This window comes from Myxocyprinus asiaticus, chromosome 11 (assembly GCF_019703515.2).
Source record: "Myxocyprinus asiaticus isolate MX2 ecotype Aquarium Trade chromosome 11, UBuf_Myxa_2, whole genome shotgun sequence".
Taxonomy (NCBI): Eukaryota; Metazoa; Chordata; class Actinopteri; order Cypriniformes; family Catostomidae; genus Myxocyprinus; species Myxocyprinus asiaticus.
Genome location: NC_059354.1, coordinates 42,718,865 through 42,733,154, shown reverse-complemented (window position 1 = coordinate 42,733,154; position 14,290 = coordinate 42,718,865). Strand labels below are relative to the sequence as shown.

General features: G+C 34.9%; 1 protein-coding gene across 3 annotated transcripts in view; it reads left to right on the top strand.

Annotated features, from left to right (window-relative positions):
* LOC127447918 (calcitonin gene-related peptide type 1 receptor) overlaps positions 1–12,772 on the top strand; it is a 62,971-nt gene extending 50,199 nt beyond the window's left edge. For 2 of the 3 annotated variants that reach the window (XM_051710122.1, XM_051710123.1), the window contains exons 4-13: positions 183–296; positions 2,830–2,942; positions 3,042–3,133; positions 3,234–3,360; positions 3,866–4,019; positions 4,136–4,196; positions 5,336–5,402; positions 5,967–6,185; positions 8,027–8,068; positions 9,849–12,772. In XM_051710122.1, the coding sequence (XP_051566082.1) occupies positions 183–296; positions 2,830–2,942; positions 3,042–3,133; positions 3,234–3,360; positions 3,866–4,019; positions 4,136–4,196; positions 5,336–5,402; positions 5,967–6,185; positions 8,027–8,068; positions 9,849–10,067 (1,208 nt within the window). In that variant the 3' untranslated portion in view covers positions 10,068–12,772. The remainder of the gene's footprint in view (positions 1–182; positions 297–2,829; positions 2,943–3,041; positions 3,134–3,233; positions 3,361–3,865; positions 4,020–4,135; positions 4,197–5,335; positions 5,403–5,966; positions 6,186–8,026; positions 8,069–9,848) is intronic. The other variant, XM_051710124.1, reaches the window with a different exon arrangement.
* Positions 12,773–14,290: the final 1,518 nt, after the last annotated feature.

Here is a 14,290-nt window from a genome sequence, read left to right as displayed (position 1 = left end):
CATTCTGTATCCTGACAATGTGGTAAAGCTGATGTATTTTTTCGATGTTAATGGTTTGAATGATTTTTAGAAATCCTTTTCCAGTAATCACAAACAACTGGAAAGTTCATGGAAAAGTCCCACATTAAAGTGGGAATTCTTAGAAACCAATTAAGTGTTCTGGTCTATTTTTAAACCTCTAGTTGGCCCAGTGTGCAACAGGACATGGGATGGATGGTTATGTTGGGATGACGCTGATGCTGGCATCACCTCTGAGCAACACTGCCCTGACTATTTCCAGGACTTTGACCCCACAGGTGAACATAAATTAACTTCAGTTCAGCATACGTATCCATTCTCCCTCGAATCTGAGCCCTTTCCAATATTTTATACTTTCATTATCTTTTGATTTATCTCAGCGAGTTAAAATGTTGTTAATTTTTTTCCACCTCATCTCTCACTGTCAAATCATGCAAAACTCCGAGGCTAAATGGCTTTTAAAACTTTGATAAAAGGCATTCTTTTGAATATTAACTTACTATAGTTGGGATTTTCAGTTTTCATTTTGACCACAATCTAATGCAAAAAAAAAAAAAAAAAGAAAAAGAAAAGAAAGAAAGAAAGAAAAAGAACATGTGTTGTCAAAAGTGCATAATACAACATTTGTCCAGGGAGATAATTGAAATGGATTTTGCGATAAAGGTATTAATCACTCTAATAATTTGTATTAATCACTTTAATCACATATACAGCACACTCTCATAACGATATGTCCCCATAGCAACTTTTTGCCTGCACTACCAAAATGTCTTCCTTGGTCCGTTGTCACTCTGATGCCATATTTAACTCATTTAGGAAGATCTCAATACTTTATCCAAGGCTATATTAAATGAAATTAAAATTCTGTCCACATAAACTCATTGATTGATTGATTTATTGCTTATTAGTTCATTGTTTTCTTTGCCATGGGACACAAAGGAAGTCTGAGTTGCAGCTCAGAATATGAGAAAAGCACCATAAAAATGATCATCAAAATAATCCATGCTATTTGTGTGCTGTATTCTAGATCTTAAGAGGCCATGTGTGAACAGATCTAAATTTAAGTCAGATCCCAATCCGCTCTCATTTAAACATTCATAAGTGCTGCCTCAACAAGTGTTTCGACAGCTTTTACGCCAGTGATGTTATGTGCCATTGGCTCTCACGTGTCTTGTGACGGATTGTAAGATGCAAAGGTTTTGATATACAGTTGTGCTCAAAAGTTTGCATACCCTGGCAGAAATTGTGAAATTTTGGCATTGATTTTGAAAATATGACTGATCATGCAAAAAAAAAAAAAAACTGTCTTTTACTCATATGTGATCATATGAAGCCATTTATTATCACATAGTTGTTTGGCTCTTTTTTAAATCCTAATGGTAACAGAAATCACCTAAATGGCCCTGATCAAACGTTTACATACCGTTGAATGTTTGGCCTTGTTGCAGACACACAAGGTGACTATTAAAGGTTAATTTCCAATTAGTGCATTAGTAATTGCATTAAATTGCAATTAGTGTCTGTGTATAAATATTGCTCCTTGAAGAAACCACACCATCTTTCTCCAGAGCAGCATGTATTTCTCCTGAGGTTACCTGTGGGTTTTTCTTTGTATCCTGAACAGTTCTTCTGGCAGTTGTGGCTGAAATCTTTCTTGGTCTACCTGACCTTGGCTTGGTATCAAGAGATCCCTGAATTTTCCACTTCTTAATAAGTGATTGGACAGTACTGACTGGCATTTTCAAGGCTTTGGATATCTTTTTATATCCTTTTCCATCTTTATAAAGTTCCATTACCTTGTTATGCAGGTCTTTTGACAGTTCTTTTCTGCTCCCCATGGCTCAGTATCTAGCCTGCTCAGTGCATCCACGTGAGAGCTAACAAACTCATTGACTATTTATACACGGACACTAATTGCAATTTAAAAAGCCACAGGTGTGGGACAGTGACCTTGTGTGTCTGTAACAAGGCCAAACATTCAAGGGTATGTAAACTTTTGATCAGGGCCATTTGGGTGATTTCTGTTATCATTATGATTTAAAAAGGAGCCAAACGACTATGTGATAATAAATGGCTTCATATGATCACTATCCTTAAATAAAAGACAGTTTTTTGCATGATCAGTCATATTTTCAAAATCAATGCCAAAATTTCACAGTGTCTGCCAGGGTATGCAGACTTTTGAGCACAAATGTATATTTTTGAATGAGATGTGACTGCCTTCACATAGAGGAAGGCTTTCAGTGATTTAAACCTACAATTTCACTCTTTTCCTCACACAGCGCTAACGTATGCTTTCAGAAGACTTTGAATGCACCATGAGTCATTTGGAATATAGTGCTTTTTTGTCAATTTTAGAATAAATTATTGTGACTGTAATTGTTTCTGCTTATGTATTTTATATTGTTGGTTGGTTGTATTTTTGTTATATTATTGGTTGGGTTTAGCCATAGGGGTGGGGTTAGGTGTTCAAAAAAACAAACAAAATGACATTACAGTAATCTTGGAAATCATGCTCTGAAAAATTAACTATTGTTTAAATATTTTTAAAGTGAACCAGATATAAACACATCGGGACTCATTTACTTCTATCTGTGTATAAGTGTTCTTATGTGCCCTAAAACATTTCTGCTAAATTCACAACAGTTCTATCCATATTCAACAGTTCTAGATAGATAGATTGATAGATAGATAGATATATTTTTGTGTACTTCTTGTTTGTGTTGGTTCTAAATTTTATGGTTTGATTTTTAAATTTTTAAATGTCAGTGCAAACTTGGCACCATCATCATACTCTTTTACTCTGTGCAGAAATGGTCACCAAAATATGTACAGAAAGTGGGCAGTGGTTCCTGCATCCCGAGAGCAACCGAACCTGGACAAATTTCACCAGATGTAATTTGCACACTACTGAAGGAAGACGGGTATGAAGAAGAACACTACAATGGCTTGAGATGAATAAACAAATGTGAATTGGCTTGTAATATAAACATTCCATGATTCTATTGTCTGTTGTGTTGCAGACCGCAATGAACTTGTTCTACTTGGCACTGATAGGTCATGGACTCTCATTAACATCTTTGTTTATCTCACTTGGCATATTCTTCCATTTTAAGTAAGTCTCTTGAACTATTGTATTTATGTCTCAAAGTGTTTTTCACATGTATTACAATAGTTTCTTTTTATTTTGCTTTCTTTTTTTTATGTACCTATAGGAGTTTGAGCTGCCAAAGAATAACCCTGCACAAAAACCTGTTCTTTTCCTTCGTATTAAACTCTGTCATCACTATCATTTGGTTAACCGCAGTGGCAAACAACCAGGAGTTAGTGCAGCAAAATCCAGTAAGCTTGTACTGTACTGACAGTGATTTAATGATTTAAAGGGATAGTTCAACCTTAAAATGAAAGTTCTGGCATCATTTACTCACTTACATGTTGTTACAAACCCATATGACATTCATACTTCCATGGAACACTAAAAGATAAGTTTAGCCTAATGTCCAAGCTGCTCTTCTCCATAATATGAAAGTGGATGTGGACCAGGGACTGTCAAGCTCCAAAAAGGACATAAAAGCATAATTGAAGTAGTCCATCTGACTTGTGCACTATTATACAAGTCTTCTGAAGTCATAGGATAGCATTGCATGAGGAACAGACTGAAATTTAATTAGCTATTCACTGAAAATCCAGCCTTAAAAATATTGCTTGACAGCCATGATATCTAATCTATTAACTTTTATTGTCTGGATAAAGGCATTTATTTTTGGGTGAACTGTCCCTTAAAGGCATTTACAGCAGATGTCATCAATCTGCTGTACTAATAATTTAAATGGTGCTTTCTTTTCAGATCAGTTGCAAAGTGTCACAGTTTATCCATCTGTATATCTTTGGATGCAACTACTTCTGGATGCTGTGTGAAGGAATTTACTTGCACACACTCATTGTAGTAGCTGTGTTTGCTGAAAAACAGCATTTAATGTGGTACTACCTACTAGGATGGGGTGAGTTTTCTAATAAATCAATGCATTTCATCAGTAAACATTTGTAGTAATATCTGTGTACTGTAAAGACAAAAAGAAACATCTTTTATTTCCTTTTTTCCCATTTTTATTAAAAGGTTTCCCACTTATACCAGCTACAATACATGCCATAGCCAGAAGTTATTACTACAATGATAAGTGAGTATACTTCTTCATTTTTTTTCCGTAGTGACTATTTGCACTCCAGTGTAAATAGCATCTGCCACATAGTGCAGCTATTTGCACCCACAAAGTCTGGTGGAATCACAGAAATATAAGACAAACTTGACAATAGGTGTTGTTGCAGTGGCGTGGGGTGTAAAGACGGTGTGAACGTGTAGTGTTGTCCTAGCAACCTTTGTAGTTACTATAATTTTACTACAAAATACTATGGTGAAACTATGCTTACTGTAGTAAAACCAAGGTTATTTTTTCTAAGGGAAGGTTAAGGTTAGGTTTAGGGATAGGAGTTGTTGTAGGGTGTCTATAGGACTCTAAATAAACACAATAAACATGCTGCAGTGATGCCCATATACTGTATGTTAGTATTTAAGTATGGTTGCAAATAGTATCTAACACTATTTGCACCAGGGTTGAGGTGCAAATAATATCTCTCACTATTTGCACTGTGGTGTAAATAGCATATACCATTATTTGTACCAGGGTGTTTTTTGTTTTTTTTTGTTTTTTCTTTTCTTTTTTCTGTAGATTTAATTAGTAATTGGGTATTTGAGATTAAATACTTTTGGGAAGTCTTGCAGTGTTACATGCTATGCACATTCTAAAGCTATATTAAACAGCATTTTGCTTATTCTTTTATAATTATTATTAATTATGAATTATGTAATTTTTGTGACTTTATTGAAAGAGAGACTACATGAAATATTTGTACTTTTAAAAATTAATTCGTAACAGATTTTAAAATGAATGCAAAAAAAAAAAAAGGGGAAAACTGTGAAAAATGAGAAAAGGTGACCAGTCACAGCACCTAATATAAAGTATACACTTTCCCTTATGCATTTTAACCCAAAATCGTGAAGTTCATTAAAAATAAGTTAATGGATATCTTGCGTCCACTACCCAATTATTAATGCTATTGCATGATATGACTGACTACAGGTTTTTTTTTTTTTTGGTTTTTTTTTGTACTCTAATAAGCTTAAATAGATACATGTTTAAAAACATGTAAATTCCTTTTCTTAATATGCTTACCTAAATCTCATGAATTAAAGTAATTAGCATCCAATATAAAACTCCATATCAAATGTTTGGCTAATCCTTACCCTCCTAATCCACAGTTGTTGGATCAGCTCAAATACTTCTTTGCTATACATTATTCATGGCCCGATCTGCGCAGCTCTGTTGGTAAGACATCTAAATGATTTTGCCTTATATTATATTTTTACCACTTTTCCTTCTAAAATATATCATCCTTTGCAACAATGATTATAATGTTTATAGTTTGAATTTATATTTGAGTAATTAAGTATGTTTAAGAGTTAGGGAACTGCAGGGATATTGTAACACATTTTGGTTTTGCTCATTTAAGCAGATCATGTTAACCTTTCTCTTTGCAATTTTGCCTCAAACACCACTGACCTGTCAGCAGGCATTACCAGTTTTCAATTACATGTATTTCTTAATTGAGAAAGACACAATTAAACTGGAAGAACACAAAGGTTGATATTACTTTAATAACACCCATGCTGACAAACTGTAACAGTGTTATGTGATAAATGTAACAACAAATGAAAAAGCTCTATATTGTGAATTTGTACATTTAAATTGTAAAGTAATGCTAATAATTACACAACACACTGCATTGATCCCTCATTTCAACTGTTCTAATAGCAGCTGTTAACAAACAAGATTACTGCAGTTATTTGCTCTTGATTTGCCTCTCACCTTGCGTGGCATCTGTCTTTCCAGGTGAACTTGTTCTTTCTGTTGAACATTGTACGGGTCCTCATCACCAAACTGAAAGTGACACACCAAGCTGAGTCTAGTCTGTACATGAAAGCTGTCCGAGCCACGCTGATTCTTGTTCCACTCCTGGGCATTCAGTACGTTCTTCTCCCTTACAAACCCGGGGGGCGTGTTTCCGCTGAAATCTATGACTACATTATGCATATCCTAATGCATTATCAGGTAAGGGTGTCTTAGGGAGCCTACACTAGAGTTTACACTGTCAAAGTTAATGTGAACCACAAGGATGCGCATTACAAGGAGGTAAAAATGCGTTGTGTGATGACAATTTTTGCTGCAATGCACTCTAATGTACTAGGCATCTGTTGAACAATGAAAATTTGAGAGGCAAGTCCAGATGTGCTTTCGGAAATTAATTTCACTGTATTCCCACGTAATTTCAAACTGGCTTTGCTCAATCCACGCCTTCAAAATCAAAGTAGTTTATTGTCAATATTACAGGTACAACCAGGGTCCAATTGCAATTTGGGTTTGAACTAAGAAGCTTAGAAGAAATATCCATAAATATGTATTACCAGCCATGAAACTATGATGAACTGTCATTTTCTCTCTCGCAGCATCATATACAAGCTAGTCTCTTGTTAAAACTGCACCTGTCACAAAAACATCACGACCCGTTTTGATTTTGCTCCTCATATTTTTTTTTTGTTTCGTAGTGTGAGGAATATTCCACATATGTGTCTCGACTTTGAATTCTGGAGACACACTTTAAGCATCTGATATAAACCGACACTAAATTTTCCTCTTAAGTAAAAGCTGATAGAAGACTTGTGAGTCAAAACAGAAGTTTTCTTTATTAGTTGTTTCGTATATCTTGTATCAATCTCTCATCACTTAGATCGGTGAGGGTTAGACTTTTGTGCTTACAATTTGATTTAAACCATATATTATGTTGCAGTTCCTCATTAAGTTACTGGCCAACTGGTGAGTACTCACCAGAGAATTACTTGCCAGTGCCAATTGTAACTCACATTTGGCGCTTAGCAAGTGTAAATTTTGGATCTTTCACACAACACTGTTGTCATTGCAAGATATGATTTCCTAATCTTTGTGAATGGCAGAATGTCAACAGCCTACAGTAAATTCAAGTTTTGTTTGTCATTAGTTACTTAAACAGCTTTTAAAACAAATGATAAAAGAGTGTTCTGCAGTACTGAAGATCATAGCTAGAGATGAAATCTAGAACAAAGCAAGGGCTCTTGAAAACATTTGAGAAGGAAGTCTATGGCTGATCTGGTATTGTGGCATGTTTGAAATTCTGATATTCAAGTCACTGGCCTCTTAAACTTTGACTCCTAAACGTTTATTTTGAGATCGGTAGGTATTCAGCAGGAAGGATATAATCATTTGTAGCCTGTTGTGAATAAAGCTGCAAAGCGAGAAGCCTTGGACAGCTGATGCCGCCAGACCTAGCTGAATCGGCACAATGAATAATTCAGCAAAACAGGCTTGTCATCCCAGATGACTCTTCATGCGCATTAAAAGTACTTGCTGCCAAAATGCATCAAAACACAAAAGAGAGCAGCACTCGACACCAGCCCAGAAATAGTGAAGTGGCTGCGATATGGGAGGTTATGGTTTAGCAATGCAAGATTAAAAAAATGCAAATTTTGCATTAGTGCTATTGGGACTATTGTCATTTTGCACATGTTATTATTCTGTATATATACTGTGTGTGTGTGTGTGTGTATATATATATATATATATATATATATATATATATATATATATATATATATATATATATAGATAGATAGATATATATATATATATATAGATAGATAGATAGATAATTTACTTAAATGCTAAATTAAATATTGTATCTTATGCATATTTTGCTGTACTTTCTGTGTTGCTCAATATTTACACTATATTACAATTTATACCTCATTCCTTTAATTTGAATTTAACCATAATTTACCTATATACCATACTAGAATTTGTACTTCTGGTAAGATGCCATTATGCCCATTACTAACATGTATTTATAATTTTATTTTTAGGGACTGTTGGTGGCCACAATCTTCTGCTTTTTCAATGGAGAGGTATGAGTTTACCCAGCTGAAATAAAACATTTCCTGTTTATCTGCTAGGAATTATAAAGATTTGGCAACATCCCTTTCCCTGAAATCGAAGATCAGATGTTGAGATTGTCAGTGTGGTGTATTGTCTGTTAAAAAGAAATCCATGGCAGATATCCACCGGGGAGTAGTTTTCGAGGGGGGCGAAGTTTCACTGCCCCTTTGGGCTCCTAGAATGGTGCCCCTCTGGAGAAAGAAATTTCATTTGTATATATTCATAAAAAATATATATTTTGACGCTTTTTACAGTGTCAAAGCAATTAATATAAAATTAATAGTGCAACACTGTCTATGTGATTTTTTTTGTATTGTTGGTTTATGTAAATAACATGCATTAGACAGCCGTCTTCGGCTGTTGTGTCGCATATCTGTTTGGCAGGGCAGCTGATCAGGAGCGATACACTTGACTGGGTTTAATTGCATCAAAAACGCACATTAATTAGCACTGACATTACTTGAGCGGGTCCAAATGTGTTAAAAACACGCATTAATTCATAAGGTGAATGATCACATCACAGAGCTAATGTAAATCTCCAAAAATGAATACTTTTCTTTAAATTTGTTGTTACTTAAAGATGTAGGCTGTCCAATTACCATACATAGGAATCACTTGGGTCCCCCAGTGAATCTCGGCCATTTTCGGCACTGCTGATTTGGCAAGCCTGACACAGAGGGATCTTGTCCAAATTAGCATTTTGTATTTCTGCAGCAGCTACTGTATAATGGACAACATTACCAGTTCAGCGATAAATATGGTAATTATGCTGATATATATCGTGGAGGACATGAACTTAGGCTATGGTTAAAAATAAAGCTTATTTCCTTAAAATGAATTTGAGAATAAAAAGGCTAGGTGAAGGAGATCAATGTGGTTTGAATTTTATATGCTCCTAGGTCAGTATATAGCTATGATCAGCAAGGTCAGTGGTTCTCAAACTTTCCAGGCCAATTACCAAAATAGTTTTCCCTCTGATGTTTCAGCAGTGAGCAAATTAACATCTCTGCAATCTTAAAGGAATAGTTCAGCCAAAAATGAAAATTCTGTCATCATTTACTCACCCTCATGCCATCCCAAATTTGTATGACTTTCATTCTTCTGTAGAACACAAAAGAAGATATTTTGAAGATTATCTTAATTATTGTCCAAACAAGATAAAATCAATGGGGTCCAAAATATTTTATTATATTAAGATTGCAAATAGATTGGAAATTAGAATATTTGAAAAATAAAAAATACCGATTAAAATAAAATCTATTTATATGTTTTGGAGTATAAATTTGGTATGTGTGGCACAGTTTAATAATAATGAGCTAGGTGACTTGTGACAGACATTATAGGATTTTGAAACAGCACACTTGTGGACATATGAATGGAGGAAATTGTAACTATAACTTTTTGATATAGGCAAATTGCCTGTCAGTTTTCATTGGGAATGAGAATGCGCATAGCTGGATCAACCTGAAAGATAGCGTTTTAACCTGATATGAGCTAAAGAACTAAAGTTATGATACCATTGTTGTCAAATTTTATGGCTGATTTGAAATACTTTATTTGAACGTAATCTTGACCAATCGATTTGGAGATTTTGATATCTTCCTATTCAAGTAGATAGGAGCTGTACGTGTATGACTAGAAAATTGCAACCCAGAGATGTTACGAATATGATGGCAGAGTTTGTTTGCTTGCCTTAAAGGTACATTGCTTGGGATTACTGAGAAAGTAATCTGTGCAAACCTTCTGCAGGTACAAGCGGTTTTGAGAAGACACTGGAACCAGTACCGCATCCAGTTTGGAAGCACCATCACACACTCTGATGCTCTGAGGTCTGCCTCGTACACTGCTTCCTCCATTACGGAGGTCCAGGGCTGTTACAGCATTGATGGCCACACAGAACACTTGAACGGCAAGAACTGCCATGACATTGACAACACTATCCTAAAACCAGAGAACCCCTTCGCCTGATGACATTCAATGTGGCAGTGCACCGTTTAAAATACTGCTGATTACCATGACAGCTGACTTGGACCTTTTGCCCATAATTCACTACTTGTGCTCTCGGAGGGGGTGAAGGTGAAAAGCCATTTCTCCAAGTATTTACACTGAAAAACATTTCACTATCTTCTGTGTTGTTAAATGGACATATAAGCATTTTCGGCCTTGTCTTTGTGCCATAAGTATTGTAGTTTATTTTACCGCTATGTGCAGTGGAATTAAGTGTAAATATGTTGCTCTTATTCAGATACCACGTGTAATGCACTTCTTTGTCTTATAGGATCAGCCCTCTGATGATAAAAAAAAATATTTGTGTAATTATAAATCTAACCTAAATGAAGACCACACATATTAAATATCTATATATTTTTACTACAGAACAAAAGGGAAAATTGAACAGTCTACGCAACCGTTCCCAAATACAACCAGTGCCCCTTTTTATAATGATTATTTTTATGTAAAGCTTAATTGTAAGTTCCTGTGACGTGTGAATACTTGGACTGCAAAATAGCCAAATGTTGTCTTTATTATCTTGGAGAACAACGGAATTGAAACTTCAGTCAAATATAAATGAGAAAATATTCTGTATGCACAACTTTGGTCCTTAATTGCTACATATCAGAAGGTGTCTAGGTATGGACTGGATACATCCATTTAAAGGTGAAGTGTGAATTTTTCTTTGTTAAAATACTTTCTCATATCCCATTTTAATGTTCAGAGACAGCTATTAGTAAGACATTTTTAGATTGATTTTTCCGAAAAGGGTTAACACAGTTGAGCATCCCAACCAGTCAGACATAAAAGCACTGACTAGACCAATGGCGTGAGTTTGGATCTCTTTGGCCAACCAATGGAAGATGAGAGGAGTGTTCAAGAAACCTGTTTGAAAACAACCATTATTTTTGCAACTCTATTTGGTTGCAAGTGATGCAGAAATTACACACTTCACCTTTTATTTCAATACATTAATGTTGTTATCTGATACAAATCAGAAATATTGTGAATCTTCAACATAATTACTAAAGAACACCAATTTGTGTAACATTTCTAGGTTTTGTGACAATTCAGTTTTGTGAAAGCCTAACAGCACGATGACATGCTTATCATTTTATTCAAGATATATTTCTTAACATGATCTAATTTATATGCTTATTTTTAACATTAAAATTTGCAATACAAATGCCACACTTTTATTGTTGATTGGACTTTAGACTTTATATTTCTCACTGTTCTTATAATGCTTATCATGTACTTTTTTCTTTTCAATCTGTGGCTTTTGACATAAGGTACAGTATTTTACAACCTAGAATATATTACTCAAGAGCCTTTCTTATAACACACTTGGAGTATGAAAGATATCACTGTTTTTGTTAGAGGCATGGATTCGTATGTGACAAAATGAAAATAAAATAAAAAAATGTTCGCCCCTTGTTTTTCAAGGTGCATTAATGTAATTTAACCTCTAACCATACTGCCTAAATTACTAACATTCCATATGTGCCCAGTGTTTATTTCCTTTGATGATTATGTGCTCACCTGATTTCACGCTGTTTTTGATTAACTCTCTGACAATTGGCATGTTTTCTTACTTCTTAAAGGGAAAGTTAATCAAAAATGAAAATTCTGTTATCATTTACTCACCCTCATGTCATTCCAAACCTGTATGACTTTCTTTTTTGTATGAGGAAAACAAAAGAGGAATTTTTGAAGAATATTCTGGACTCTGTTTTCTGTATAATGAATAAGAATGAGCATGACTTGCTCACTGTATTACAAGTCTTATGTATCTTACAAGTGAAGTCATATGATAGCTTTGTGGAACAACATGAGGGTGAGTAAATAATGACAGAATTGTCATTTTATGTGTACACTATTCCTTTAATTCCTGCTTTTGTACATATCCCGACAAAAACATGCTTATATATATATATATATATATATATATATATATATATATATATATAGATATATAGATATATATAGATCCTGCAAACGGATGTGTTGACAGACAATGTTACAAATGTGAGGATGTGTTTGTACAAATGATGTAAATATTATTTTCCTTGTGATCACATTTGAAAATTTAGTAGAGGTGTACTTCGGCCTGGCTTTGCAATGCAGTTGTCATTTCTGAATATTTCTTCTATTCTAAACAACGAGTCACTTTATTTTCAGAATACATCAGTATTAATATTGCAAACCGTAGCATTTCACAACAAATGCCATTCAAACATCCACTGTATCGTTTGGTCAGGTTATCCCAGGCTCATAGCAATTCAAACCTAATTTGCTTCTTAAATGTACTTTATTTTGTTGTGTTGTTTGTGATCATTTGTGTGTTTTAGGGAAAACAAAACACTCACTGCAGGACAGTTTCATATGTGTTCATATGTATTTAAGGTTGCACTTTGTGCGAAAATTGCTTTCTAAATCGGTATCAGAATGTTAGAGTTGTATTGTGTATATGCTGCATTTTAACCAACCACTTCAAATTTTCTTTTCTGTATGAATGCAGTTTGTTTTTGTTCTCCTGAGGCATATCCATGTTACATTTATTTAATAAAATATGGGCAGTGTTGCAATTATGTGTATTGTATTATACTGTAATTACAGAGGATTATTTCAAATGTCTTTTTGTTTGCATTTTATTGTGTGTTTCTTTAAAAGCACTGGGGTGGGGAGGTAGACTTTTATTAAATTACAAAAGCATATAAAATCTCCCACTTTTCATACTGCACAAAGGATTTAAATTAATTTGGCAAGGTCAATCTAATGACATCCATTCACAAAAGTCATGTTTGTCCTTGGGGCACTATAGAAACTACTCATTAAACATGTCCTTCTGTTGTTTACATTTGAGTACATTTTTAATAAGGTGATGAGAGGGCTTAGGAACAGAGACACATAATACTTTAGGGATATTAAAGACTTTTCTTTAAAAGATGAAGCCAGTAGAAAAATATTGCTCTGAGCTACAGGGTTAGAGGCAGTCTAACAGCTACTAAAATATTACATTTCAATCAATAAATAATCTACATATCTGTTTACCTATAAAAGGCCTGTCTGGCTGCCTGAGAATAGTGTCAACTGATCAGGATCAACTTATCCTGAAATTATCTTTTAGTAGATAAGGTTTATATATATATATATATATATATATATATAGTTTTCTATACAGTTGTGCTCAAAAGTTTGCATACCCTTGGAGAACTGGTAATATGTGTACCATTTTTAAAGAAAACATGAGTGAGCAGGCAAAATACATTTCTTTCATTTCTTATGGGATTCATATTCAACTGTAGGTTATAACAGAATGGCACAATCATAAAACAAAACATGGCAACAAAGAAACTAATTAAATGACCCCTGTTCAAAAGTCTGCATACCCTTAGTTCTTAATACTGTGTATTTCCCCCTTTAGCATTAATGACAGCGTGCAGTCTTTTGTAATAGTTGCCTATGAGGCCCCAAATTCTTGCAGGTTGTATAGCTGCCCATTCGTCTTGGCAAAATGCCTCCAGGTCATGCAAAGTCTTTGGTCGTCTTGCATGAACCACACGTTTGAGATCTCCCCAGAGTGGCTTGATGATATTAAGGTCAGGAGACTGTGATGGCCACTCCAGAACCTTCACCTTTTTCTGCTGTAACCATTGGAGGGTCAATTTGGCCTTGTGCTTAGGGTCATTGTCATGCTGGTCTCGTCACTCCAAATTACAGTGTGCCAGAAGCTGTGAGGCGTGTCAAGGTGTTGTTGGGCATATTGTAAACGGGCTTTTTTGTGGCATTGGCGCAGTAAAGGCTTCTTCCTGGCAACTCGACCATGCAGCACATTTTTGTTCAAGTATCGTCATATTGTGCTCCTTGAAACAACCACACCGTCTTTTTCCAGAGCAGCCTGTATTTCTCCTGAGGATACCTGTGGGTTTTTCTTTGTATCCCGAACAATTCTTCTGGCAGTTGTGGCTGAAATCTTTCTTGGTCTACCTGACCTTGGCTTGGTATCAAGAGATCCCTGAATTTTCCACTTCTTGATAAGTGATTGAACAGTACTGACTGGCATTTTCAAGGCTTTGGATATCTTTTTATATCCTTTTCCATCTTTATAAAGTTCCATTACCTTGTTACGCAGGTCTTTTGACAGTTCTTTTCTGCTCCCCATGGCTCAGTATCTAGCCTGCTCAGTGCATCCATGT